The sequence below is a fragment of the Fusarium odoratissimum genome, assembly GCF_000260195.1.
Source record: "Fusarium odoratissimum NRRL 54006 unplaced genomic scaffold supercont1.15, whole genome shotgun sequence".
In the NCBI taxonomy this organism is placed as follows: Eukaryota; Fungi; Ascomycota; class Sordariomycetes; order Hypocreales; family Nectriaceae; genus Fusarium; species Fusarium odoratissimum.
In genome coordinates, this window is record NW_022158701.1 from 588,462 (window position 1) to 611,233 (window position 22,772).

Here is a 22,772-nt window from a genome sequence, read left to right on the forward strand (position 1 = left end):
TGCCCTTTGAAAAGCCTCGCAGATCTTTCCAACTAAGCCTTACAAAGAAATTGGATGTGCCGTCTTTGCCTGGTCCCTGCAACGGCCGCAACCTCAGTGTTGGGTACGCTATGTTTCACAAACTGGAACTGGCTGGTGCATCGCGTCACAATGACTGAACAGGACAGAACACGGCAGAGACAACTGAGGTATTAAGAATTCGAGCTGCAATTTTTATCTTGTCAGACTACTTTATATCTACATGACCGAGTCTGATATGTCCCTAACCAGAAATCTCAAATAATAAGCAATGCCATGTGTCCCAATGCCGCGCCGATGAACCGTGACCGTTACCATGATTGAACCTTTTTGTACCGTGACCCATAAGATGATGCATGCGACATCAGCATCAAGCTGTGCCAGCTAATATGTATACGAAGTGAAGCCTTTGTCCTCCCCATTTCACTTGCCGACATCCTCGCTCGCTTGTTGGTGAGCATTAGCTGAAGTGCTAACCTCTGAAGACAACGCCTGGGCTTTTTCTGCCATGAATCTCCTCTTGTATGCATCTCCATTCCATTACCAAACTCCGGCAGTCGTGTAGCTCATCCGTGACTGGGTTGTCGGCAGGGATCCCAAGCCCAGTCAGAAAGTAGCGCATCCACAGACGCATGGCCCCAGGCCTGCGTCTTCTCATTTGTGCCATCGCCTGCTTTTCATCCATCGTCAAACTCATTTCGCCATGTGCATTTCAGGTTTGTCGGGGAATGGGCCTCCCCTTCCACCTGAACCCTGGATCAGAAGGCAATGGTTGATTGGCCACCACAAGTGCGAGTCCGCTCACAGACAAGATTCCATGTCGCTTAGGGCCGCCGGTAAAACGTTAAAACGCTGTTGCAATATTTGTAGATGCAACGGAACATGCCAAGGTAGTATTTGACCGTTGTCCCTCCCTTCCGACAGCACTGCCACATTCGTGCTTCAGCCCTGAGAGGCAGCCCAATGACTAGGTGCGGACAACCGCATCCCTAGGCGCGTTAGGTGCACGCGGAATACCCCAATTGATCCGAAGAGATCAACGGCTGCATTGGAGCGGCACCTTGATTCGTCTTGGACTTGCCGCATCTGCATCATGCGGCAATCCGCCCACGCGATACAGAGTTTTCTCCGCGTCTGTCGTATGCCTTGCCATTTCAGATACTGTTTGGATAGCTGGTGGTCTGTTGCGGGCGGAACGTCGTACAATTGCCGCCGGCTTGTTGTTTCCAAACATCCCAACGGCTCGATGAGTTCAAAACGCTGATCGATTTCTTGGCCAGTGTTTCGAATGCTGATCTTCCGATGGAAGCTCCATGGATTCTGACCCACTGATCCTTTTCCTTTCTCTGGGCGCCGGCGATTCCCTTTTTGTACCCCGCCCTCTTCCGACTGATCCTCCACTTATCTTGAATCACCAACACCCACCAGCCCTTTAGCATTGACTCGTCATTTGGCGGCCGAACCTGTAGGTCTTTCTGGTGCCCATCCGCGGCCGAACCTGTACTGTGCTGTGTCGATTTACCGGGGAGTTGGGTCTTCTTCCAACATACAGGCATTCTCCAGCATGTTGGTCCACTTTCCACTGGTGCCCGCGTGGCTGTGCTTGAGATGCTGTCTGAAGTGATCCGCTCTGAAGAACTTTTTGGACGAGTTGCACTCTCGGAACTTGTGCACTTCCTGCAGGTGCCTGATACGCTCATCCCAGTCCTGGTCCGTGGCGTGCCAAGGCGCATTACCACCACTCAAGGCACCTGTACCAGGGCCACGTCCAGATCGTGGGAATTCATCGCCGCAGTACCCGCAGGTGTCAGCTTCGCCAGGTCTGTTAGTAGAATCGTGGAAAGCCCTATCGTATCCGGAGAGAGCTGAGCATGACCATGAATGACGGCGCACGTGGAGTGAGTTCTGGTGGCGCTCTGCCTCGTTCTTGTTCTTGAAACGATTGCCGCAGAACGAACACTCGTATTGCTTTTCAGCCTCGTGAGCGCTAGTTGTTGGTTAGCATTGAAACATAAACGACGAGTCCTATAATCTCACGCAGCCTCATCTGAAGTGGGGCTGCTGATTGTGAAATCTGACTTACTTGAGTTCCTCAATCGTCTCGAACCTCTTGGGCTTCTTGGGGCAACACTCGCACATGAAGAAGCCTTGCACTTTAGTTCCGCCAGGCTTCTGCACCTCAGTGATCTTACGTGTGCTGGCACCCGAAACGGTCCTAGAGTGAATTGATCCCCGGCCAGAGATGGAGGTTCGAGGGCTTGGGTTGAGTGATACGGGAGCTGTGTAAGGTGAATTGCAAGATGTAGGTGAGATGCCACCGGGAGAGGGGCCCACAGGTGAGCGTCGACCGAACGAATTGGCAGTCGCAAGACCAGCAGGGTGCATGGACATTGACATGTTGGAGATGTATGAGTTGGATCGTGAAGTTGAGACTGAAGGCATAGTAGCACCTCGAGGAAGCGAGGTGTATCGACCTTGAGGAGATCCGCGTGAGCTCATGTCACGGCGTCGAGACATATCTGGCATGCCAAGCATGTGCTCATCATTAGGACTGGCCGCCCGTCTCTTTTGACCGCCTGGCACATAAGCATCATCAATGTGTAGTCGCTTGAGTGATTGTCCATCTTCCATCTCCATATCCTCTGCTCCAGTGAAGTCATAGCTATTTGTTGAAGTGGCATCGTCGCTGTTATTCCTCTTTGTTCGTGTTCGAGGTGAACGATCGATATCTGAGCTATCATTTGGTGATCTATCACCATGATAAAAGGGTGTGCTTCGTGGAGAGATGGCGGAGTGGATTGGTGTGTCGGTCAACCTTGCGGGAGATCCTAGAATGCCTCGGGAGTGGATGGGAAGCTGTACTTGTACTGGAACACTGAGGGCTGGAGGGAATCGACCTTCCGCTGAAGGTCTTCGTGAGAGGAGATCGTTGGCTGATGAGCTAAGAAGTGATCGAGGTGGTGACTTTTCCAAAGGACGAGTTTGGTCAAGCTTCTTCTTGAGGGTATCCCCATGTATGTCGGCAGGGGACTGGAATTGGAACTGGTTGTGTAGGCGGCCAAAGCCACTGGGAGCAGATTCTCGGGACCTGTGGTTATACAATGTTAGTTCGTTGATCCAGAGTATTTATCAAGCCATTGAAAGCTTGAATCGCACCAATGCGAGGTGCATTATAAGCCATACCTATCTGTAGATGAGTAACTAGCATAACCTTCATCTCGGTCGCCGAAGGCGCCTGTGTTGCTTCTTCGCTGGTAGCTCGGGCGATCTTCATGATATGATGAGTTCATGCTTCCGTAACCACTTGCAAAAGAGCCATGAGCATATTCCCGTTTTTCCCTCATACTTTCAGCCAAAGCACTAGGTTGATCGAAGCCGGGATATCGAGGAGGAGGTAGTGGTGGAGGAACGTCGTCTCTTGGTGGCATGCCGGGTATTGACATGGCAGGACTCCCACTAAAAGGCAATTCGTGGTGATGACTCGCGTGGATTCGGAAACGGTCGCCTGAGGTAGGGACTATAATGCTCGGGAGACCCGGAGCAGGTTCTCTATATTGAGGAGGAAAGGCCATGTTGCTGTTGTGAAATTGGGAAGCTTGGCAGTTGGGATGACTCTAGCTGAAGATGGAGCAGAGGCAAGACAATGGCAGCTGAAGTTAAGGGAGGCTGAAGCTAGGATGACATAGGCCCGAGACTAATCCGTCATAGAATAGACGGTTGTCGAGAAGGTAACGGTTTCTCGGTTAAACTGTTGATGACCTCTTTTCTTCCCCGTTTGCGGCCTCCTTTTTTTTTTTTACTTTGAAGATCCGGCCGAAATAAACAAGCGATGTTGTTGGTGCTAGGGTGTTACGGGGTGGTTGTGTGGTGGCGATGATGGCTTCGGGGTATCCGTCTGGTCAGTCCAAGACACAATAGGTGCTCTGCAGAACCTGGTGCAGCTGGGTCCGCGTCCGCCAATGCCGGAGCAAAAAAAGGTCGACGAATGACAGAGCGTATCGGGGATGCTGTTTGAAACTGGAGGAATGCTGTTGTTTATTTGGGAGTATATATTTATTGGTTGTAGATAGAAGAGAAGAATGAAAAAAAAAGTAGAAGAAAACAGATCCAATATGAAGAACCAACGTGCGGGATGTGGTATTGAAGAATCGGATGGGAAAAGGAAGGTGGGAGGCAAAGCGGTTAAGTTCAATCTGCACCTTACGCATCAAGCACCTCAGGTTAATGGGAGATCCAGCGTTGACGTTGATGCTCTGGCGCTGTTACACTCACTGTTCCTGGCGTCGGCAAGCGCTGTCGACAACCCCTGTAGGTACGCCTACGGGGGTGGAGCGTAGGGGGGAGTCTGAACTGGGCTAGCAGCTGGTAGGGTACGGTACAGAAGGGGGAGGAGGGCTGAAGATGGGCCCGGGAGTGCAAAATGGCAGGACAAGGCAAGTTCTAGAGATTTGAAAGGCAACCTTGCCTTACAACGCAACGTAAAAAGAATGTGGCGGTAGGAATGACGATATCTGCACGCCTCATTTCTTGTGTTCACAGCTTATTCCCGTTCTTGAACTATTCGAAAGTAGTAATAAGATGTGACGGAGGGGAACAAGATACAAGCTGAAGAAGGGAAAAAGAGGTGGGAGCATGAGCAACAAGACGGGGGGAGTGAGCATCTGCCGATGAAGGGGGGTGTGAGGACATATACCAGCTACCAAAAGACGAAGCCAAGACGAGCGCAATATCAACGTCTTTCTTTTTGTTAATGAGACTCTCTCTACCTACTAGGCTCTTCTGTCAACTGCCAGACATTCCATGCCATGCCAAGCCATCGTCACCCGTTCGCTTGCTCAAGATGGAGCTGCATATCCGTCCCTTGTACTGTAGCATCAGTTTGTTTTCTCTACAACACAGTTATTGAGGCACAGGGACGGAACGGGTGTGCAGTGGCATGCCAAAGGATCCTATCCTATTCATCCATGGGCTTGCATGTGCCACCAACAACTGTCAGTTCAAATCACCCACAGATTCGTTAGCTCCCTTTGTCAAGATCATGATGGGCTGCATCTCTCGAAGCAGAAAAAAAAAAGGGTGATGTGATATCTCCTCCACTTGGCTCTTACATAAAACGCCGTATTACGCTCAACCTTTCTGAACGCTGAGAATCGTCTTACAGAGGAGTCCAGCTGCTTACCATTCCCAACTGTCTCTCATTTGGCCCTCCGTACAGACAAGAGGAGCAGAACAGGGGGGTGCGGCATCAATCTGGCTCTGCGTTCCGCTATTGTTGTCGACCAGAGAAGGGTCCCGCAAGTCGTTTACAGGGGGTTTACCCCCGCTCCGACGGTGCTCCTGAGAGGTCTTTGACTGCCCTGCCCTACGGACTCTCGTTTGAGATGGGCTCCATCAGAATACCACCTTGCTCTGTAGCCCTGCGCTGCTATCTCTGCCCTGGAGGGCTGGACTGGGCACTTGGGTGTGGGCGAAGCACAAGCTGTTGGGGGTTGGCCTCCCGCGTGGGAGAGGGGTGTAGGGCAGGGCAGTCAATGGAGCTTTGTTGGACGCCTTGAGGGCGTTGATCTAGTAGGGTACCAAATTCTGGCTGTCGGCCAATGTACAGTATCTGACCTTACCTTACCTTACCTCTCTCACCTTTGAGATGGAGTCATGATCCCTTGCTCACCTGCGCAACCCAACCTACCCACTGAATCGGTATTGCTATACGCACATTTGTCCATCCAATCCTGCCTGCTCTTGCCGTTGACGGCCATGATCCCATATTCATAGAAACAGCCGTGGGTGGTAGCATCTGCACGAGATGCTTCACATTCACTCAATCACGCCCTACGACATTACAGTACAGGACAGGCTTCTTCCCTGCTCCGTTGCCGGCTGGTTTCTTTTTTGCTTCCGCTTCCGCTTCTCTCACCTGCAATGCTCACTGGTCGCTCAAGTGCATCCCGTCCGCCTCCCGCAGCTATTCCTAGCCTCAAACCCACCAACAGCCAGAAAGAAATCCATGGATATTTCGCCTTGGCCCTATAATACACTTTGCCAACGGCAGTTGTGATTCGAATAACACCGAGCAGATTACAGCCGAGCAGGGCATTCTACGTCTGGGCTTCTCCTCTTTCACTGTACGAATATCGTGGCTTGGAATCGCCTTGCGGTCGTCTTGGCCCTTAATACGCCGTCATTCCTCTATGCCGCCTCGTCATCAACCTCGTGGCCGCCCGGTTGGGCTTTCCCCTTACCCACGCGCCACGGCCAAGAGCCTGAACCTATTTGCGTTAATACGGGTACGGACGGTGCTCGGTCAACGGTCGCGACCTGGAGCGAAACCTTTTATCTCATTGTCATTGGCACATTCCAGCCTCAATAGAAATGCCAAGAACGATCTGACTTCGAATATTGAGGCTCAGCGGTGAGTGGGAGCATTTCATTTCTCATTCCTTGGTCAGCGACCGATGGCATGGAAGATACGGGGTAAATGACTCGACTACGCTGATTCAACCCAAGATCAGCAGTATCGACAAAAGCCCAATTTTGAGAACCGCGCGAAAGAGAATACAGGACGTTTGCAAATACGGTTTTTCGCCCCATCTCTCATGCAACCTGCCAAACACAGGAAAAGCTAGGTACAGCCGCTTGGACATGAGATGTCGCTGTGTCAGTCTCACTGGCCGAGCACGCGGTTTCCAACAGACGAAATGTCATTTTAAAGCAAACGGGAATAACAGACCAATTTGTAGTGGCATCTTTACTTGCGCAATTACTGCAAACGTACGTAAATGTAAACGTACTATATCTCTCAGGATTGCAGGTGAATTACGAAATGTTCCCCATCGATAAAACCCCGCGGGTAAAGAAGTTTGGAGATCTTGCCTAACGTGCCAGGATCATCCCAAGCGGATCTCCCTTGAATGATATCTCCCTCAATAGGGATCGCCTGACGACATGCGACAGACGAGCAGAGCACATGAGAAGAAAGCGGTTAGATAGACAACAGGCAATTCTTGCAGCATGCGTGCGCGTGTGTCCGTCATTGATTCTGCTCATCTGTTTGGTACGTTTACGCAATTCAAGTTTGTGGCTGCTGTCAAGATGCTTCCAGCCCTAGCTAGTAAAGTCTAGTCTCATCCTTCAATCCCCATTGACATCTCATCATTTTTAGCGAGCCAGTTCCTCCATGATGCTTGGCTCATTAGGTCCCCTCATGAATCTTTACTCCGCCTAATCAAATGCCAGATCCTAAGGCATTGGTGAATGGATCTGAGAACGGCGGCCTCCGCCCACTAGCATGAAGAAGCAATTCGGCTGCCTAGACTATAGTTTCTAGTACAGTATCCATCAAGCCAAACAGCTAGTTTCAGCATCTTGCACACTCAGACTTGCTCGTTCGGGATCCCACGACCCAGAGAGAAAAAGCTGAGCCAACACGGACGGACGTGGTGGGAATTCCTTGGTCGTGTCCCCCCACTTAGACGTCCGTGTTAGTCGTCGTGGCCTGGTCCCTGCACCCGGCCAAGGGAGCGGATAGCGAAAGCATCGCGCATCGACGGTTCGATACGACCTTCTGATGAACCCATTCTGGCTTGGTTCCTCCTGATAACTGATCCTCTCACCGTGAGGAGCGAATCCAATCCGTCGGGTGCACGACATTCCAGAAGAGGCAGGCAGTTTGGCTGTGACCCTCTCAAGGCATCAACCAACTGCTGCTGCTGCTGCTGCTGCTGCTGTCCAAGGCATTGTTTGTCCAAGGTAAGGGTCTGCATGTACATGGTGTTGAGGATGGAGTAGTGGTCCTGTCCTTGGAGCAGGACCGATTCTTGTTTACGATCAACGTGTTACGAAGCTACAGGTTCAATCTGGTGATGGTAGCTGGGTTACCTCGTTTGGAATACAACAAGTTTCGCAACCTCAGCTACACCAAGTTAATGAGGATTACAAGATGATTACCAACCCGGCACATGAAGATCGTCCCTGTCGAGAGTTCAAGCCTTCAAGGGACAATGGATGGATGACTGGAAATTGGCGGTAAAAAGTCCCTAACTCCGCTCTGCACCTCACCTACCGGTATTGTACTAAGCCCTACAGTATCCCTAACTTCCATTGCGACGCAAGCTGCGTTCTGTCGTGTTGCACTGAGTCGTGGACTTCCAGGTCCAGGTCTCTTTGGTCTCCATCAGAGAGGATGGCATAGGAGAATTAAGTTTTGACCAAGTGGGGAGAGGGAGAGTACCCGCGTACCCTCGTGGCTTGTTCGTACACGCGCCACACTCTTTCGGACCTCGGCCGGGGGTGACTTGGTTGGCGGCGCCTACGGCAGGGCAGGTTAGCGGCTTTTTTTGGCTCTCAGCCCTACCATGGGATTGCAGTCTTGGCATCTGTTGAATTGCCTGTCCAGTGTTAGGGCTGTCTTGGTGGTGTGATGAGATTTGTACTGCCAAGATGTGTACTGGACAGTTAACACGTCTCAACAACAGGAGGCAAAAATGATATTCGATTGTATTCTCTCTCTTGTCATTACAGTCGAGGATGAAGCAACGTTACAATCCATTGTTAGCGACGGACAATAAAATAGCAAATACTTACATGCATCTGCCGAACGTGGAGAAAAGCTCGGTTAATCTCAATCCAAATCAGGCTGTGATCTACTTGAAAGCCAAGTAGACGGTGGTAGTTCCAAGACCGCCAAAGCCACATTCAAAGACAAAGGAAATGAGAAATTGACCGCAGTGCAGTATCAAGGTCAAGCCATAGTTGCAATAGTCATAGGGCTCTCGGTAAACTTGAAGGCCCCGATGGAGGGCGTGAAAGGCAAAAGTCATCCAACGCCTTGGCTGCAAAGCTACCGAACTTACCGGCCTGTGCCACACCTTCACCACTTCACTGTAGCTCTCTTTCTCTCATTAGAAGGTCTGATGCCCGGGACAGGCATTCGGCAGTTCTGTACCTGCTTCTTTCGTGCTTCCATGCTTCCACATCCTGCCACTCATCTCCGTTTCGCCCCAAACCTTCACCTGAGCCTCAGCGTCATCACCTTTCGTCATCCTACTCAGCCATTCTTGGGGGGGAATACGTGTATGTGTGTACACGCTCTTTTCGTCTCCCGGCAGCGGCAAAACTCCCACTATCCGGCACACGCTCAGCGACCATTGACTTTTTGGACGCGGGACGTTCTCTGCTAACGTTTAGCTCTCCATTCCCTCGGACCCTTTTAGGCTATTACGAATAGGGTAGTCAGTTCGCCGGATTCACACGCCTTTGCAGGCTCACTCCCCGGCCGTCAATTTTCGGTGGATTAAACACTGACGCGCGGAGGCCAGGCGAAACCTAACAGCCATGCCTTTGCACGGTTGATACCTTATCCTCTAGGTTCCTGCAGCATAAGAGTACAGTAGAGTTGTCGGTTGCAAAGTACGCGATTATTAATGGTGGAGATTCTCTACTGTAATGGTTCGTTTTAGACTTTGCAGGCTTATAGCCATGCCTGTTTGTTTTCGCACATTATTGCCATGAATGGAGGGTTTTTCGCTATCGAAGGGCCCGCCATCGTCTCGTGAATCGAAATTACCAATAGACAGGCCTCCCGAATCTGAGACTAGCACTGCACCATTGACCTTTAGCATGATGTTGAGACCCTGAAGCGCCAATGACGACCTCGTTCAGCCCTGTGCCGCCCGGGTCTAGGTCACGAGCTGGCCCTGACGTTGCAGTCACGCACTGCCGTTTTGACGCTCTGCTGCCGTTTCGGATGGGCCAGGCGCAGAAAGAAAGGAAGAATACGACCCTGTTTCAGTGGGCTATTCGTATCATGAGCCAAGGACGTGTGCGCGATCGCCCTATCGAACAACACCAAAAGGCCTGAGCCAAGCAAAATCTGGGTACGCCGCCAACTGCCGAGCGGTAAGTCCCTGCGCGGTGTCAGCACCTTGATTTCAGAAAGTGGGCACGAGGGGCCCTGTTGATGTTGCACCGACGTTGGGGTTTCAGGAATGGATGGATGGATGGATGGATATTTTTCCAAGATTGACGCCCTGAGCTACTGCCGGTGGGAGAAAGGATTGGTCTTGTCTTGGTTGTTTTACGGACAATTGGTAGAGAATTGATACTGACAACTCTGATGACGACTCAACGAGGCGCAGCAACACCTTATTTCACACCCGCGAAATGTCCACTGTCGATCTCGATAACACTACGTTAGTGTGGCTTTTTTAGCACCCTTTGCAAGGTATCTGGGCGATATTCCGAGGGGTTTGACAGATGCGAGATCCAAGCTCGACCAGCAGTCCATGGCATGGCATCACAAGACCCTTGATGCATTGACTTAATTATTCAGTGATGACTGTTGCTTTTGTTAATATTCCAGATCTACTATTGTTGTTCCTCACGACGAGAGTTTGACACTGTAGTATGTCTCTTGGTATCGTGTTCCACAATGTCCTGGGCTGCCCTTTGACGCCCCACATGAGGTGTTGTATGGTCAGTCAAGTACGCGGAAAATGTTATCCAAACGAAGTCTCCCAACTCTGGGCATAGTTTACAATTCTGAACACTGTAAAACGCCATGCAATTCAGTTGTCCTACTCCTGAATTCACAAGTCTCAAGCCCTGTCTAAATCCGTACATCCGTCCTGACCAATAGCGCCCGGGGTATTATCTCCTTTGAGTCAAGTCCAGTGGCAATCACGGAGTCGACTAAGTATGAAAGTCTGAACGGTGGGGTTGCCGAGGTTCATCTCTTGCAAAACAAAAGGGCCCTGTCATTCCCTTGGTCTTAGAGGTTCGAAATTATGGTAGTCCACGTAACTCTTTTTTTCTCTTCCTCACAGGGCGTCTACCGAAACTCTTCGGCTTCGCGTTGGGCAAACCGAGCTGAACGAGGTTCAAAATTAGAGACTTGAACGACGCCCGTAACTGCAGCAGCACAGCCCTGCGGGTGCGGGAGAGGCGCGCCACAGACTCCTTCGTCTACAGGGCACTTTAGAATTACCAAGGCAGTGGGCTTTCAGCCCATCAAGGCGGGATTGGCTACGGGCGCACTCTTGGCAAATGCGGCTCGAAAACTCTACATCTAAAGACGCCGCTGATATCCTGGTTTCTTCTGTGGCAATACAACGTTGAACGGATTACAAGTCAAGTTGAGAACCAACATCTTAAGACCCTGAATAGCAACTGCACTCGGCTTCGTGTTTGATACAAGGAGTTGATAGACTGTTTCTATTTTGGCGATTTCCGAAGCTGATTCGTTCGGAGATATAGCCACACGAGATTATCTACACATCCACCATTTGTTCCATTGCCTCCGGTCCGTAACCTCCGGCACGGAGCATCATTACATATGCAGATTTTCATCAGGATTTCAGGGGATAGTGTCTCTACTGACATGATCAGCATCGCATCTCGTCCAATGCAGTCATGCTCAACGAGCCATGATCAAAACATCGCCGTTGACTAAAAAAGTGGACTATCAATTACCACGATATCCAATCTGAGTCTCAGAACGGCTTGTGGCTGATCAGTAGTCTATGAAACAAATTGAACCGCGCGTCTACCGGAGGAAATAGTCAGAAGCACTTTTGTCTTTGCATCTTGGCGCCTTGCATTCTCGTGTTGCGACTGGACGTCTTGAGAAGTCTGGTCTAGGGCTGGAGCATTGTAGTCGGGTTGCTCATGCGACACGTAACTATTCCTAGGGAAATAGAAATCATATGTGGCTGAGGAATATGGAAAGGGGGTGCTTATTATGGGAGATCTGCTTGGTCTTGTCTCTGATTATATTTCTCTCGATCTTCACCATCTTGGGATTGGTGTTTCACGATGACATCTCACCGCTCTTCATTCGGCAGCTGACTTGTACAAACAAGTTTGAGACCTCATTCATGACTCTTACATGATTATCCAGAAAGGGAAGTATCGCCTCACTCAGGAGGGCGAAAGAGTCTTATTGACAGGCATCACCGGACACAGAGAAGAGGACGACATTCACTCCCCCATCGATCCATTTTTCAGGCGCCCTCCATTCATCGTGAAAGCGGATCAGCCAAGCGGCCGCTCTAGCTTCCTCATCCGAAGCCTCCAATACAAAGCTCGATGCCCTCTTGGCATGGAGAAGCGGATCTTCTCTCATTGAACATCTCGGCCCAAAGGCGTCGGGGAAATAACCCAATCGTCAACACACTGGGGAGGGGGATTCCCACAGCCCTATCCAAGTTGATATCACTCCGTAGCGCCCCCCTCGGCTTCTTTGCCCTAGGGATCGACCGCCGCAGAACGGATCACCAACTGCTCCGCGGATGACGGAATTCCGAGGTGGTCTGGTCTCTATGTCCGTCAGGCCTCCAACTGGAGAGTGTGCGAGTGCAAGTGCACGAAAGCCTGAAACTTGCAACAGGTCCACATGTACTCGCTCATCTGAGAGGATGTTGTACGAGCGTTGTCTTGTGCCGAGTATATCACGACTGCTCTGCCTTATTTGTTTTTCTCTTGTGTCTTAGGTGCAGCAGGCGATATGTCGGTAGCTGAGATGTGAAAGCTGACGACGGGCTGCAGCGGGCCGGGAAGATCTGTGGGGTTTGAGGCCATTTGAAAAAAAGCAATATTCCCACGAGCCATTGCAACAATCGACATGGTACAGGCGCTTTCACATGACAATTGCCACGGAAATAAAAGCCAAGTGGCCTGAGAACATGGTCAATCTCAACGAGAGCCCGGGGTTAAGCTGGGATGCTGCTTGTTAAGCAAGTCAACTATTGAGCACAACATGTCTCACAGAGATGATGTTGTATGACGCGCACTATTGCACAGCTCATCCGGCAATCCGTGAGCCTCAAAAGTTCTTTTCCATTTCATTTATTGATGTTGCCAAGTCTTGTTATTGCACATAAAGTTCTCTTGACAGTTTGCGATACCTGAACTTAATGTCTTGTGTCAGATTGAGGATATTTACGGTGGGCTATTTTTGCATCTCGACCAAAAATGCTCGGATCGCCCTCAGAATCCTGCAGGGCTCAGGATTTAAGCGTCAAGACTTGAATGCTACGCCGCTATCCTTGACTCGTAGCCCTGCCAGACTTCACCTCCAATTGATCGGGGAAAAATACTCACTGTGCCCCATTGCCGCGTTGAGGATGAAATCCTCGGCGCCAATGCTCAAGGAGCCAAATGCTTGTCGTCTCTTCGCTAAACGTTATCCGTAGGGCTGGCCTTTTCTCTGCCAATTCTAATTTATTCGAGACGTTTCCTATCTCTGTTAAGTGCCGAGGGGGGGTCATTTTTTGACACTGAGTATCAGTGAAGCTGCTAACCGACGAGTTTTAGCGAGGGCGATCCTCTATCTGAAACCACGTTAATTAAGGTTACGTCGGGCGATGTGCCCTCAACTGGGAATATGGCCTTGGTATTGCGATGACACAGTGACAGACATGACATGAATGACATCTCGGCTTCCTCGGACATAACGACGTTTAATCTCGATAGCTGTAAGCGGTGACTTACATGCGGTTGACCTACCTTTTGAGGCTATATTACCTTGCTCTTCAGAAGGATGAAGCTATAATAACCGGTGATAAGAGCCTGACGATCGACATTTTGAGGGGGTGGAAAAAGAGAGACGGACGAATTAAACAGCTTACACCCACCTTCGTAGCGCCTACCAAAAGTGGAATGCTTCCAGAAATATTCTCGAATGATTCCTCTTTTGGGCTCTGAACATCAGGGGTTTTTGTTCTTTGGCCCTGTCCCCAGCTGGGCCACGCAATCCCTGCAGGGGAGAGACGTCGAGGGTTCCCGCTTCTTATTCCTGTCTTGGGATTTAAGATTCATTGGCCTTGCTCGTTTCTCCAGATTGGTTTTAAATGCGCTTTTCTCTTTCTGCAGGGCGACACCTCGGTGCTTATGCGGGCCAGGCTTGTTTTGGCACGTAAACGCTCTATCCTTGCCTTTTTAACATAACAGCGAGCACATATTGGCGCAATACTGTATGTAAACCTGGAGATAGCCGTAGTGGTAATTAACTCGAGACAATCATATGCGATGGAGTTCAAAAAGCTGGGGCTGTAGAGGATAAGGTCCGTTCTCATAAGGCTCCAGTTTATGCTTTTTGGTGGAAAAGGGCTCGAGCACCGCACTATTCGGTATAATTCCGCGCTTGTCAAGTGCTTGGACACTGATGGGAGAGACTAGTTAGAGTGTGATAGGCTTTGCGGATTGTGGGTTTTGTTTAGTGATGGTTCAATTCAATTCAATATTCGATCCACTCTATTGCGTTGACCCGAAAGGCATGTTCTGTGAACCATGAATGCATCAACAGAGTCTGGACCTTGATCTGCAAGTTTGAGGTGAAACTAGGTATTTTCACCTATCAACCACAGCTCACAAGACTTGGCAAGTGAAAAAAGAATGAGGCATAATTGTTTGGCTATGGCGTATAAGCACATGTAAATGAGATTATCGGCCTGGCAGGATCATGATCCCTACCTGTCAACGGTAATAGGATGTTTTCACAAGCAATTCCTACAAAGTACAAACAGAAACTCTTAAAAGCAATGAAGATCAGATCATGCTTGTTTCGCGTCGTCAGTATCAGAATTGGTGCCCACGGCCGAGAAACCTTCTAGAACGGAGGTGGTTACCGTTCCCAGGACCTCCATCCGAGGGCCGAATTGGGTCGGAGGGTATTATGTGTGCTTTCCGACCACTCCAGTGAGTTCCTTTTCTGACGTCGATAGTTTCTCCATATCATTAGTTTCTCTAGTTTAGCTCGCGATGCTAGTTTAGCAAGTGGTTCCTGGTCTAAAAGTGCCGTTCTCGACATTCCGTCAGCGGAACGGCAGTACATGTTGTATTCAACTGAACACCACTAACCACAGAGTTCAGTTGTGACACTTTCTATCTGAAGTTTGTTGGTTTGTCATTTCTTATCAATGCTGCTACGCCGTCGCCTCTTAATTTTACTTGTGTCTCTCTCTGTCTGCTTTGCCTCCCACTTGAAACTCTCTCTCTCCCTCGCTCCCTCCATATCACAGCACCCAGTGTCGTCTCTACCTAAATAATCTCCGGCAGTGTTGCCCTTCTTCTCCTTCTCACGGAACGGATGGAACCTTGGGACCACAAACGCACCCCACTGCTGGTTCCGGAAACCGAGGCCGTGCCGCGCCGTCGTGAGGGGATCGTGGTTCTGCCCCCTTGACATGCCTGAACTTTTTAGCTTGTGGGGGTGTTCTTGCGATCGAACTTCAGGTTTCGGGCCAGGCGGTAAGGCAGGACAAGGGACGGACATTTGACATAATCACCCTTACAAGTACAACAAGCAGGACCAAGCATGGTAGAACGTCATGAACCCACCGAGGCATTACAACCCACAGGTAGATCATCTCCGAATTATAGACAGTTAGCTATATGGCTCCGGAGCATTTTCAAACAACCTGATGCAGCTTGGTAGGGCTAGCCTTGAAGAACTCTATCAGAAACAGGAGTGACCGCCGTTGAAGACATAACTTATGCAAGTGAATGGATATTGATCAACAAGGAGCCTACCCAAAGCAATCACAAGAGTGTCATTGTCCTCGTTTCACCTGTATTTCGGAGGTTTAGGCAGAATAGGGCACGGAAAGGACGGGTATTCTTTTTCAATGTGGTTGCAGAAGGGGGGGAAATTTGCCTTGTAAACGGGCCGTTTATTACCAAACTGTCGGGTCGCGCTGATATGCATGATTCGGAGGATTGAGGGATAAGCAGCCATGATGCTGCTTCTGGAAGGACTTATTACGCGAGGTGTTTGAGGTTCAAGTTATGACTAAATGGGGTATGACTAGATGATGAATGAGAATAGACTTGTAGAAAAGCAGTGCTGATGTAGTGTTGATATTAGGTCTCTGGAGTGCCGTGGTCCCGGGTAATGATCATGTAAGTCACGATAAAAGAATATCATGGCGATAGCAGAGGTGACTGTACCCTTCGGTGTCCCTCACCCAATTCTCACCATGGACGGGTCCCTGGCTGCTTGCAATCTTCTTATTGAGATCGTCGTTGTTGCTCGTCCATGTGTTATACTTATCTGCCCCCGAGACTCAGTCCTGGGCTGGTCTTCGGATGCCACGGAGTAGGTACTGTATAGCCTTTTCGAAGCATGACGAAGAGAGACGGGCGAACAGCTTTGAGCTTTATGCATTACCTGGTGATGCATGATGTTCTGGAGGAAGTAAAATGGCCGCCAAGTTGTAAGCCCGTCCGCGGCGATCAGGCGGAGTGTGCCATTGGTCATGTTGAGCTACTCAAGTCCTTCACTAGATCATAAGAAGCAAAAGGATAGCAATCCCATTTCATTTAATGAAGCTTCTATTTGGAGTTTTACCCTCTGTGTCGACTCATAAGCGGTCTCTCACATTCACCTACCCATCAATAGTATGAGTAGAGACTGGAACTAGGTCTTAACATTATTGGCAAAGCCCTTTTCGACTCAAAAGCCTTAACTGCTGATAGGAGCAGCTGGAGCCCGAATCCTCAAACAGGTAAGTCAATCAAGGCTCTCTAATGTTCACGATCCATCGTCTTTGCATCCATACCGTAACTACTAGCATAGCTTGTAGGAACACAGGGCTGTACTCCTTACGAGCTGTTTTCTCGCCGCAGCCTTTTATGGATAGTACATAGCCCGCTGGGCATTGCCTTAGTCGATAGCAGTTCTCGAAAAGTCTCGATCAATGCGACATTCTAGAACTACGCTTTGAATTGGGGGATCTCATAACCTCGACATGGAAAAGCACTACCTATCCAAGCATAAGTAGCATCCGAAATGATAAGGTGCTCAATACTTGAGGTACGAGACTATATGACTCTCGAGCGAAGAGAGCTCCCATGCTGAGCTTCAATAGAGGCAGCCTGTGCTCTCTGACGACAAGATTGTGAGCCATTATTTTTCTAAAAGGCAATGAGGAAGGCCACCGACTTGAAGTCGGAATTGTAGTCTTGCCGGTCGCCTTGATCTGTAGCTATTTAAATACAATTGTAGATTTCCCGCATTTCGCCAGGCGTAACAACCAGTCCATCAGTCGTGTCAAGTCACAGATCTGATGCCAGAACACACAAGGGGAAATCAACCATATCTCAATGAGAGCTAAATCTCTAGCCTTTTATCGTATCAGAACTATCCGATAATTGAGCCTCTTTCCAATGAATAGGTGCTCGTTGACTGACTGGCTGGGGCAGCGATATTAACGTAGCGTCGCGTTGCTCGACGATGATGCTGGCGACACCATCCCAAGCAGGCACAAGCTAGTGAAGCTCGAATAGTAGACTCTATTGCGAAAACATCCCAACGTCTCTCTCGTGAGCTTGTGGTATCACTTGACTGTTCAGAGGCGAGGTCTGAGTGAAGATGTGAACACCTTATGCCAACAGTACCTCCTGAGCCTGTGTTGTTACATGCGAGTGCTAGACACGAGTCAAACCAGAGGTGATGATGGCAGAATGAACTGTAAAGATTATCGCAACCCAAGCGTGTATTTACGCAATCTGAACACCCACCCATCTATGAGTCCCAAACACAAACAAAATGAAATACTCATGTGTAGCGATAGGAGCAATACCACATCTCACCTTCATGCCCATCCAGATCCACTACTTCTTCTAATTCCTTCATCGCATGTTCCCTTTAGTTCTCCCCCCCTTTATTACCCCAAAGCCTTAGGAAAGGTCGCTGTTGAAGAGCTCAAAGACCTCATTGGCACCACGTTGAAAGACCCAAGACCAGAGAAACCCCGCAAAAACAGCCAAAACACAGAAGAGCAAGGCCCGGTTGTGACGCCGCTGATCTCTCTCCAAGTCCTCCTTCCGCAAACTAAAAATACCGTCCATCTCATAATGGAGGAGAGCGGCCTCGCTGTCGAGCGCAAGGTTCTCGGCAGTCGCCTTGTCGAGGCGAGCCTCTAGCTTGTTGGTGGTGCCCTCTGCCCGGGCTGAGGCCGCGTCCAGCTGCCACTGCTGGACGTTGCGCGGGTCAAGGACGACGATGTCGTCGGTGATAGAGCTCTTCGTGCCGCGGGTGGGGGAGCGGATCCGGTTTTCTGTGTTGTAGAGGGTCTCCGAAGGGGAGGTGGAGGAGGGAGAGTAGTCAGACATGATGAGTAGGTGACTTGTGTGAGTTCGTGGTATGAAAATTTGAGTTGAGTTGTTCTCGGATTGTGTGCTGAAGTGAGGAAGTTGGTTGACTGGTCTGTGGAAGTTGTTTTATTCTGGTCTTGGCTGTTGAAGAGAAGAGGTTGTATTTAAGAAACTGAGTTGACGATTACGACTTGTATTTATATCTCTCAAGATAACTTCACTTAGATCATCAAGTGAATGCGATGTTTCCCATACTAAATACACATGTCTTGACTTCTGGAAGGAATCCCGCCTTACCTTTGTTCGTAGATATATACCGCCAGATGACCGCCTCGCCCTGAACGTACAGCTGGGTTCGACAGCAAGATAAAAAAGCATAGATGTTTAAGTGAGGTATAAGGCAGCATAATAGTAACAAGTCATCGTGGACAGCTGCGTAGATGTAGCAAGCTGCGTTAGCAGCCGTGAAAGCTGTGCATAACTCCATGCTTCTACCCAGAGAACAAAGAACAGTGGCGTAGAAAGGACTGAAGATTCATCACCAGAAGGCCAATAGCAATCCAGGTTTCATCAATGAATTTACCATTGCGGACGGAACTGGCAGGCTGGAGTTGTTGAATATGGCTTCTGCGTGTATCGGTTAGCTGAACTGCATGTTTCTATGAACTTTCGCTTAATTTGAGGCAGGGTCTTTGATGAAATGGTCATCCCATCGTTTCCCGGGACTAGAGGGGAAACGAGCCTTTCATTGTATATGGCTTTATGCAACACTGGGCTAAGCATGACCTGGGTCTTTGAGGTAGCATCCCAGCCCGTCATGGAGCATAGCCCGACATTTGCTTCACGGAGAGTATGTAGTCAAATTTGCGTTACAGTATGTGGTTTGCCATAGCTTCTGTTGTTATGGGCTGAACGAGAGATGGAGGCCTGCATAGGTGACCTTTATCCCGCTGTGCTCCCACTTCATATATATGCTTGTGTCGCTTCAAAGACCTTCCGACCAGGGACATCGTGAATGATATCAATCCACATAACCTCCCTCACACGCTCCCGGACATCCTCCCAGCTCTGTCGTCCAGCCAAACTGTGTATCGACTGCACAAGCCAATCTTCACTGCTGTCAAAGACAATGATAGACCCCACCACAAGAAGCCAAAGCTTGATGTTGGCGGTGGCTTCGCCTTGCACGGGCGTTGCCTGAATGGCATCGCGGAACTGTCGACTGAACGAGTCGGACTGTAGTTTCATGCCCTGTATTTGCAAGAAGATGGTTGACTCATAAGCAAGAAGTCCAATACGCAGCGCCTCCTGTATCGGCGCTGGATCTTGAGAAAAGTCAAGTTGTAAAAGTCGATACTGAATTGACAGCATGATCTCCTGGAACGCTTCGGGTTTGAGCTTCTTGGCACTCGGCGAGTATCTGTTAGCCAGGGCGGAAAAGTCTCGAAGATCTTTGAAAGTGTTTTGCAATCTCCAGTCCCAGGTGTAGTAGACGTTCATGAAGTCCAGAGATGGTTCTTGAATCTCGAAAGAGCAGGCTACGGTTCCAAAGGCTTCTAGGAGAGGTTCCCATGCTGGTTTGCCGCTGTAGATCTCGGGTTTGCAGCCGTTTCTGATGGACCATCCGAGGTCGACACTGCCACAGTATTAGTATTTGGTAGTGCCGGATTGGGGGATAGAACTCACCGACAGAGCTTGATCTGTAGTTGCCGATTATGTGTATATCCTTGTAAACCACCTCTCATCTTGACGATCCGTCGAAGGCCATTCGAGTGAGCTTCGAAGGCCTGAGCGTCCTCCATCGCATCAGCCATCATAGCCAACGATATGATCGTCGCTGTAGTTGCATCCTCGACTTGCTTGGCAGGGTCTTGCAGCCTTTCTTGCAGGAGTTTGATGGTATGCCGGAGACGATTTCGTGTTGATGCTGAGAACTCTCCGCCCCATCCAGTCTCGTATTTCCCACGACCAAGTAATGACTGCATATTGATAAGATCTTGAAAGGCGCTGACCATAAAACAGATGCAGTGCAAGTAGGCCGGATCTTCTAGCAGCCAGCGGAACCAGCATACCTTCTCGACGTCAGGATCGAAACACCATTCTGCAGGGTACATAGTCTCCTTGATGGTAGTAAGAACTACAACATTAGCTACATGACGGACCATAAGTGGGAACCTTACATCTATAAATATAGTACCTCGAATCTTTACCAAGGGGTGTAGCAAACGTGAAAAGATCCAGATCAGGCGGGGGCTTGACTAGTTGCACCATAAGAGAAGGCGACTCAACCCAAGCTCTGTCTTGGCGAGCATGTGTATGGCCAACAGTCCACATGGCATCTGTGCAGCAAGTGATCGCCAGGGGTGCAGGGCGATCTAGCTCCTCCACATCGTCATTAGCTCCGGGGAGAGCATCGACTCTAACATCGAGTGTTGGATGTTTTGGGGGTGACTTTTTTGTGTTCTTGCCGCGCATTACATGGCTGCGGATGAACTTGCGAGATTCAGGTGCTGGTTTGCCCACTGGGTCTGAAGAGACGAACTCGAACTTTTTGGCTGTACTGGATCAGTACTACTGTAATGAAGCCCATCATTTGTAATCCGGGGGATGACTCACGACCCTGTTGACGAGGCTTTCGAGCTCGTGGCTTAGCCCGTACTGGGAGTGATTCCGGGACGGGGACTGGTTGTAAGAAAGGCTCCAGCATGATGACTCGGAGATTATGCAAAGGTATCCTCTTTCAAGCCAGTAACTTTGATGGCTTCACAAAACGCTGAATGAAGCTTAGATTGATGAGTAAAGAGTTGAGTCGAGATGAGATGAGATGAGATTGTTAACTCTTTACGGAAAGCAATCGAGCTCCTGGGGAGGACCTGTCAGCATCATCTTGCCAAGACACGATTGTTTTCCTATTTTGGTTAGAGCACAGGGCTTAGTGTCGGGTTGGCGATTGAGCTTAAGGCCGATCGCCGGCTAAAAAGGTTGACAGAATGATAGAGTCATCTTTACCGCAGAATCTGCCATTTCACTGGCGCTCGTATTTTGCCTGCCTCTCGCCCTAATGTTCGTCCGAGATGCATCTGCCCCGCTTCCTTCATCGTACTCAAGCCAACGGTCTCGGGCATTGAGAGCCTGTCCGAACGTCGAATAAGACGCAGACAAGTTCATGGAGGCCCGCAAATGCAATGCTTCTTTCGATCCTTCCAAAGATAAACTCTTGGCATGCAATCTATTGCTTTCCTAAAACGGTTCCCACATCAATCTTTGTCACAGAGATGTTGTCGTCAACAGTGCCGCACACTACCACCCAAGACATCATAGAATTGAGAACTGTTTCCCTTTTTCGGTTTATTCGCGAACATGTGCTTTAAATCCATGATGTCGAGTGTAGTTCTAAAAGACATAAAAGAGATGAATGTCCACGTCTTTGGATCATGCTCAGAACATCACAAACACAATCATCAGCTCTTACAATAACAAGACTACATTATCAATCAACTATCATCACTTTTATTCAGACTTACCCCACAGTCCACATTCAACATCCACACAATGGCTCCCAAGTCTCTTGAACTCACCCCAGATGACTACCGCTTCTTCCGCTCCCAAATCACCAAGCCCGCCCCCCTCCCCAAGGACATATCCCTTTCAGAAAGCACTATCATCATCACTGGCGCAAACACCGGCATTGGTTATGGCGCTGCAGAGCAGTTTCTCGCCATGAACCTCAAGCGTCTCATCATCGCTGTCCGAAGTATCTCCAAGGGTGAAGCCGCAGCAGCAACCCTCCGCGCCAAGTATCCCAGTGCCGAGATCCTCGTCTGGCAGGTCGATATGAACACATACAAGAGCGTTCAAGACTTTGCGAAAAAGTGCGAGACTCTTGATCGTATTGATCTTGTCATTCTCAACGCTGGTATACAAATGACAAAGTTCGAACTTAGTCCTGAGGGCCATGAGGTTTCGTTCCAGGTCAACTACCTCTCTACCGTTCTTCTCGCCACACTGCTTCTTCCCACACTCAAGCAAAAGGCTCCAGCTGGTCAACCGGGACATCTCACGATCGTCAACTCAGGCACAGCTCTAGCGGCCGAGTTTCCCAACGCCAAAGACGAGAACGTCATGGAATTCTTCGACAACGAAGCGTTTTTCTCTTCTGGTGTGAATGCACTTCCTTCATACTCCAGGACCAAGGCTCTCGCACACTTCTGGATAGTAAAACTAGTCGAGCGCGTCAAAGCCGAAGATGTGATCGTCAACCTCGTTGATCCAGGTATGGTTGGCGGAACTAGCTTGACACGCGGTCAGGGAAACATCATCATTCAGTACATCTTTGTTTTGGTAAACTTTCTTATTGCTCGGAGCATCAAGAACGGAGCTAGTACATTTGTGCAAGCTGGTGTTGTTATGGGCAAGGAGACCCATGGGTCTTATATCATGGATTGGAGAATTCACCAGTAAGTTGAACCTCATGAGTTCTAGGCATAACCGATGACTAACCAGTTTTCTCAGTTACACCAAGTTCTTGTATACGCAGGAGGGTAAGGCCTTTGCGGATAAGGTCTGGTATGAGACGAACAAGCTTCTGTCCTTTGCCGACATTGACGGTATCTTGAACTCGCTCTGAGGGACGGAGCGATGCGTCTTTTGAAGGAGTTCCAAGG

At 49.5% G+C, this 22,772-nt stretch overlaps 8 protein-coding genes across 17 annotated transcripts; 2 read left to right on the plus strand and 6 right to left on the minus strand.

Annotated features, from left to right (window-relative positions):
* Window positions 1–172: 172 nt before the first annotated feature.
* Window positions 173–4,714, minus strand: FOIG_09417 (uncharacterized protein). 2 transcript variants are annotated; one of them, XM_031209677.1, is made up of 3 exons: window positions 3,202–4,714; window positions 2,102–3,106; window positions 173–2,005 (listed from the first exon to the last, which is right to left on the minus strand). In XM_031209677.1, the coding sequence occupies exons 1-3, from the start codon at window positions 3,588–3,590 to the stop codon at window positions 1,537–1,539; spliced, it is 1,863 nt and encodes a 620-aa protein (XP_031060764.1). In that variant the 5' UTR covers window positions 3,591–4,714; the 3' UTR covers window positions 173–1,536. The 2 variants fall into 2 exon arrangements, with proteins under 2 accessions (XP_031060764.1, XP_031060765.1); XM_031209678.1 differs by having other exon boundaries at window positions 173–3,106.
* On the plus strand, window positions 3,685–10,172 carry FOIG_09418 (uncharacterized protein). Of its 9 annotated transcripts, XM_031209687.1 has the most exons (4): window positions 3,685–6,427; window positions 6,523–7,069; window positions 7,178–8,047; window positions 8,101–10,172. In XM_031209687.1, the coding sequence occupies exon 4, from the start codon at window positions 8,808–8,810 to the stop codon at window positions 9,192–9,194; it is 387 nt and encodes a 128-aa protein (XP_031060774.1). In that variant the 5' UTR covers window positions 3,685–6,427; window positions 6,523–7,069; window positions 7,178–8,047; window positions 8,101–8,807; the 3' UTR covers window positions 9,195–10,172. The 9 variants fall into 9 exon arrangements, with proteins under 9 accessions (XP_031060774.1, XP_031060771.1, XP_031060772.1 ...); XM_031209684.1 differs by having other exon boundaries at window positions 3,685–7,069; XM_031209685.1 differs by having other exon boundaries at window positions 3,685–7,069; window positions 7,178–8,040.
* Window positions 4,838–5,774, minus strand: FOIG_09419 (uncharacterized protein; the record flags this gene model as incomplete). Its single annotated transcript, XM_031209688.1, has 2 exons — window positions 4,838–4,884; window positions 5,705–5,774. The coding sequence occupies 2 exons, from the start codon at window positions 5,772–5,774 to the stop codon at window positions 4,838–4,840; spliced, it is 117 nt and encodes a 38-aa protein (XP_031060775.1).
* Window positions 7,497–7,784, minus strand: FOIG_09420 (uncharacterized protein; the record flags this gene model as incomplete). Its single annotated transcript, XM_031209689.1, has 1 exon — window positions 7,497–7,784. The coding sequence occupies one exon, from the start codon at window positions 7,782–7,784 to the stop codon at window positions 7,497–7,499; it is 288 nt and encodes a 95-aa protein (XP_031060776.1).
* A 4,713-nt stretch (window positions 10,173–14,885) lies between the features above and the next one.
* FOIG_09421 (uncharacterized protein) lies at window positions 14,886–15,901 on the minus strand. The gene has a single exon (XM_031209690.1). The coding sequence runs from the start codon at window positions 15,284–15,286 to the stop codon at window positions 14,918–14,920; it is 369 nt and encodes a 122-aa protein (XP_031060777.1). The 5' UTR covers window positions 15,287–15,901; the 3' UTR covers window positions 14,886–14,917.
* Window positions 15,902–17,691: 1,790 nt separating this feature from the next.
* On the minus strand, window positions 17,692–18,126 carry FOIG_09422 (uncharacterized protein; the record flags this gene model as incomplete). Its single annotated transcript, XM_031209691.1, has 1 exon — window positions 17,692–18,126. The coding sequence occupies one exon, from the start codon at window positions 18,124–18,126 to the stop codon at window positions 17,692–17,694; it is 435 nt and encodes a 144-aa protein (XP_031060778.1).
* Window positions 18,127–18,280: 154 nt separating this feature from the next.
* FOIG_09423 (uncharacterized protein) lies at window positions 18,281–20,939 on the minus strand. The gene is made up of 4 exons (XM_031209692.1): window positions 20,725–20,939; window positions 20,289–20,663; window positions 19,795–20,245; window positions 18,281–19,744 (listed from the first exon to the last, which is right to left on the minus strand). Exons 1-4 carry the CDS (start codon window positions 20,813–20,815, stop codon window positions 19,072–19,074), a joined length of 1,590 nt encoding a protein of 529 aa, XP_031060779.1. The 5' UTR covers window positions 20,816–20,939; the 3' UTR covers window positions 18,281–19,071.
* Window positions 20,940–21,599: 660 nt separating this feature from the next.
* Window positions 21,600–22,735, plus strand: FOIG_09424 (uncharacterized protein; the record flags this gene model as incomplete). The annotated part of the gene is made up of 2 exons (XM_031209693.1): window positions 21,600–22,565; window positions 22,621–22,735. The coding sequence occupies exons 1-2, from the start codon at window positions 21,661–21,663 to the stop codon at window positions 22,733–22,735; spliced, it is 1,020 nt and encodes a 339-aa protein (XP_031060780.1). The 5' UTR covers window positions 21,600–21,660.
* Window positions 22,736–22,772: the final 37 nt, after the last annotated feature.

Excerpts from the sequence above, each read along its gene's own strand:
- FOIG_09418 (XM_031209679.1), top strand. The coding sequence starts at position 8,808 with ATGGAGGGCGTGAAAGGCAAAAGTCATCCAACGCCTTGGCTGCAAAGC.
- FOIG_09423 (XM_031209692.1), bottom strand. The coding sequence starts at position 20,815 with ATGCTGGAGCCTTTCTTACAACCAGTCCCCGTCCCGGAATCACTCCCA. Across the intron at positions 20,664-20,724 it reads AAAGCCTCGTCAACAGGGTC|CCAAAAAGTTCGAGTTCGTC; the intron begins GTGAGTCATCCC and ends GATCCAGTACAG. Across the intron at positions 19,745-19,794 it reads CTACAGATCAAGCTCTGTCG|TGTCGACCTCGGATGGTCCA; the intron begins GTGAGTTCTATC and ends ATACTGTGGCAG.
- FOIG_09421 (XM_031209690.1), bottom strand. The coding sequence starts at position 15,286 with ATGTCCGTCCCTTGTCCTGCCTTACCGCCTGGCCCGAAACCTGAAGTT.
- FOIG_09417 (XM_031209677.1), bottom strand. The coding sequence starts at position 3,590 with ATGGCCTTTCCTCCTCAATATAGAGAACCTGCTCCGGGTCTCCCGAGC. Across the intron at positions 3,107-3,201 it reads AGTTACTCATCTACAGATAG|GTCCCGAGAATCTGCTCCCA; the intron begins GTATGGCTTATA and ends GTATAACCACAG. Across the intron at positions 2,006-2,101 it reads GAGACGATTGAGGAACTCAA|CGCTCACGAGGCTGAAAAGC; the intron begins GTAAGTCAGATT and ends ACCAACAACTAG.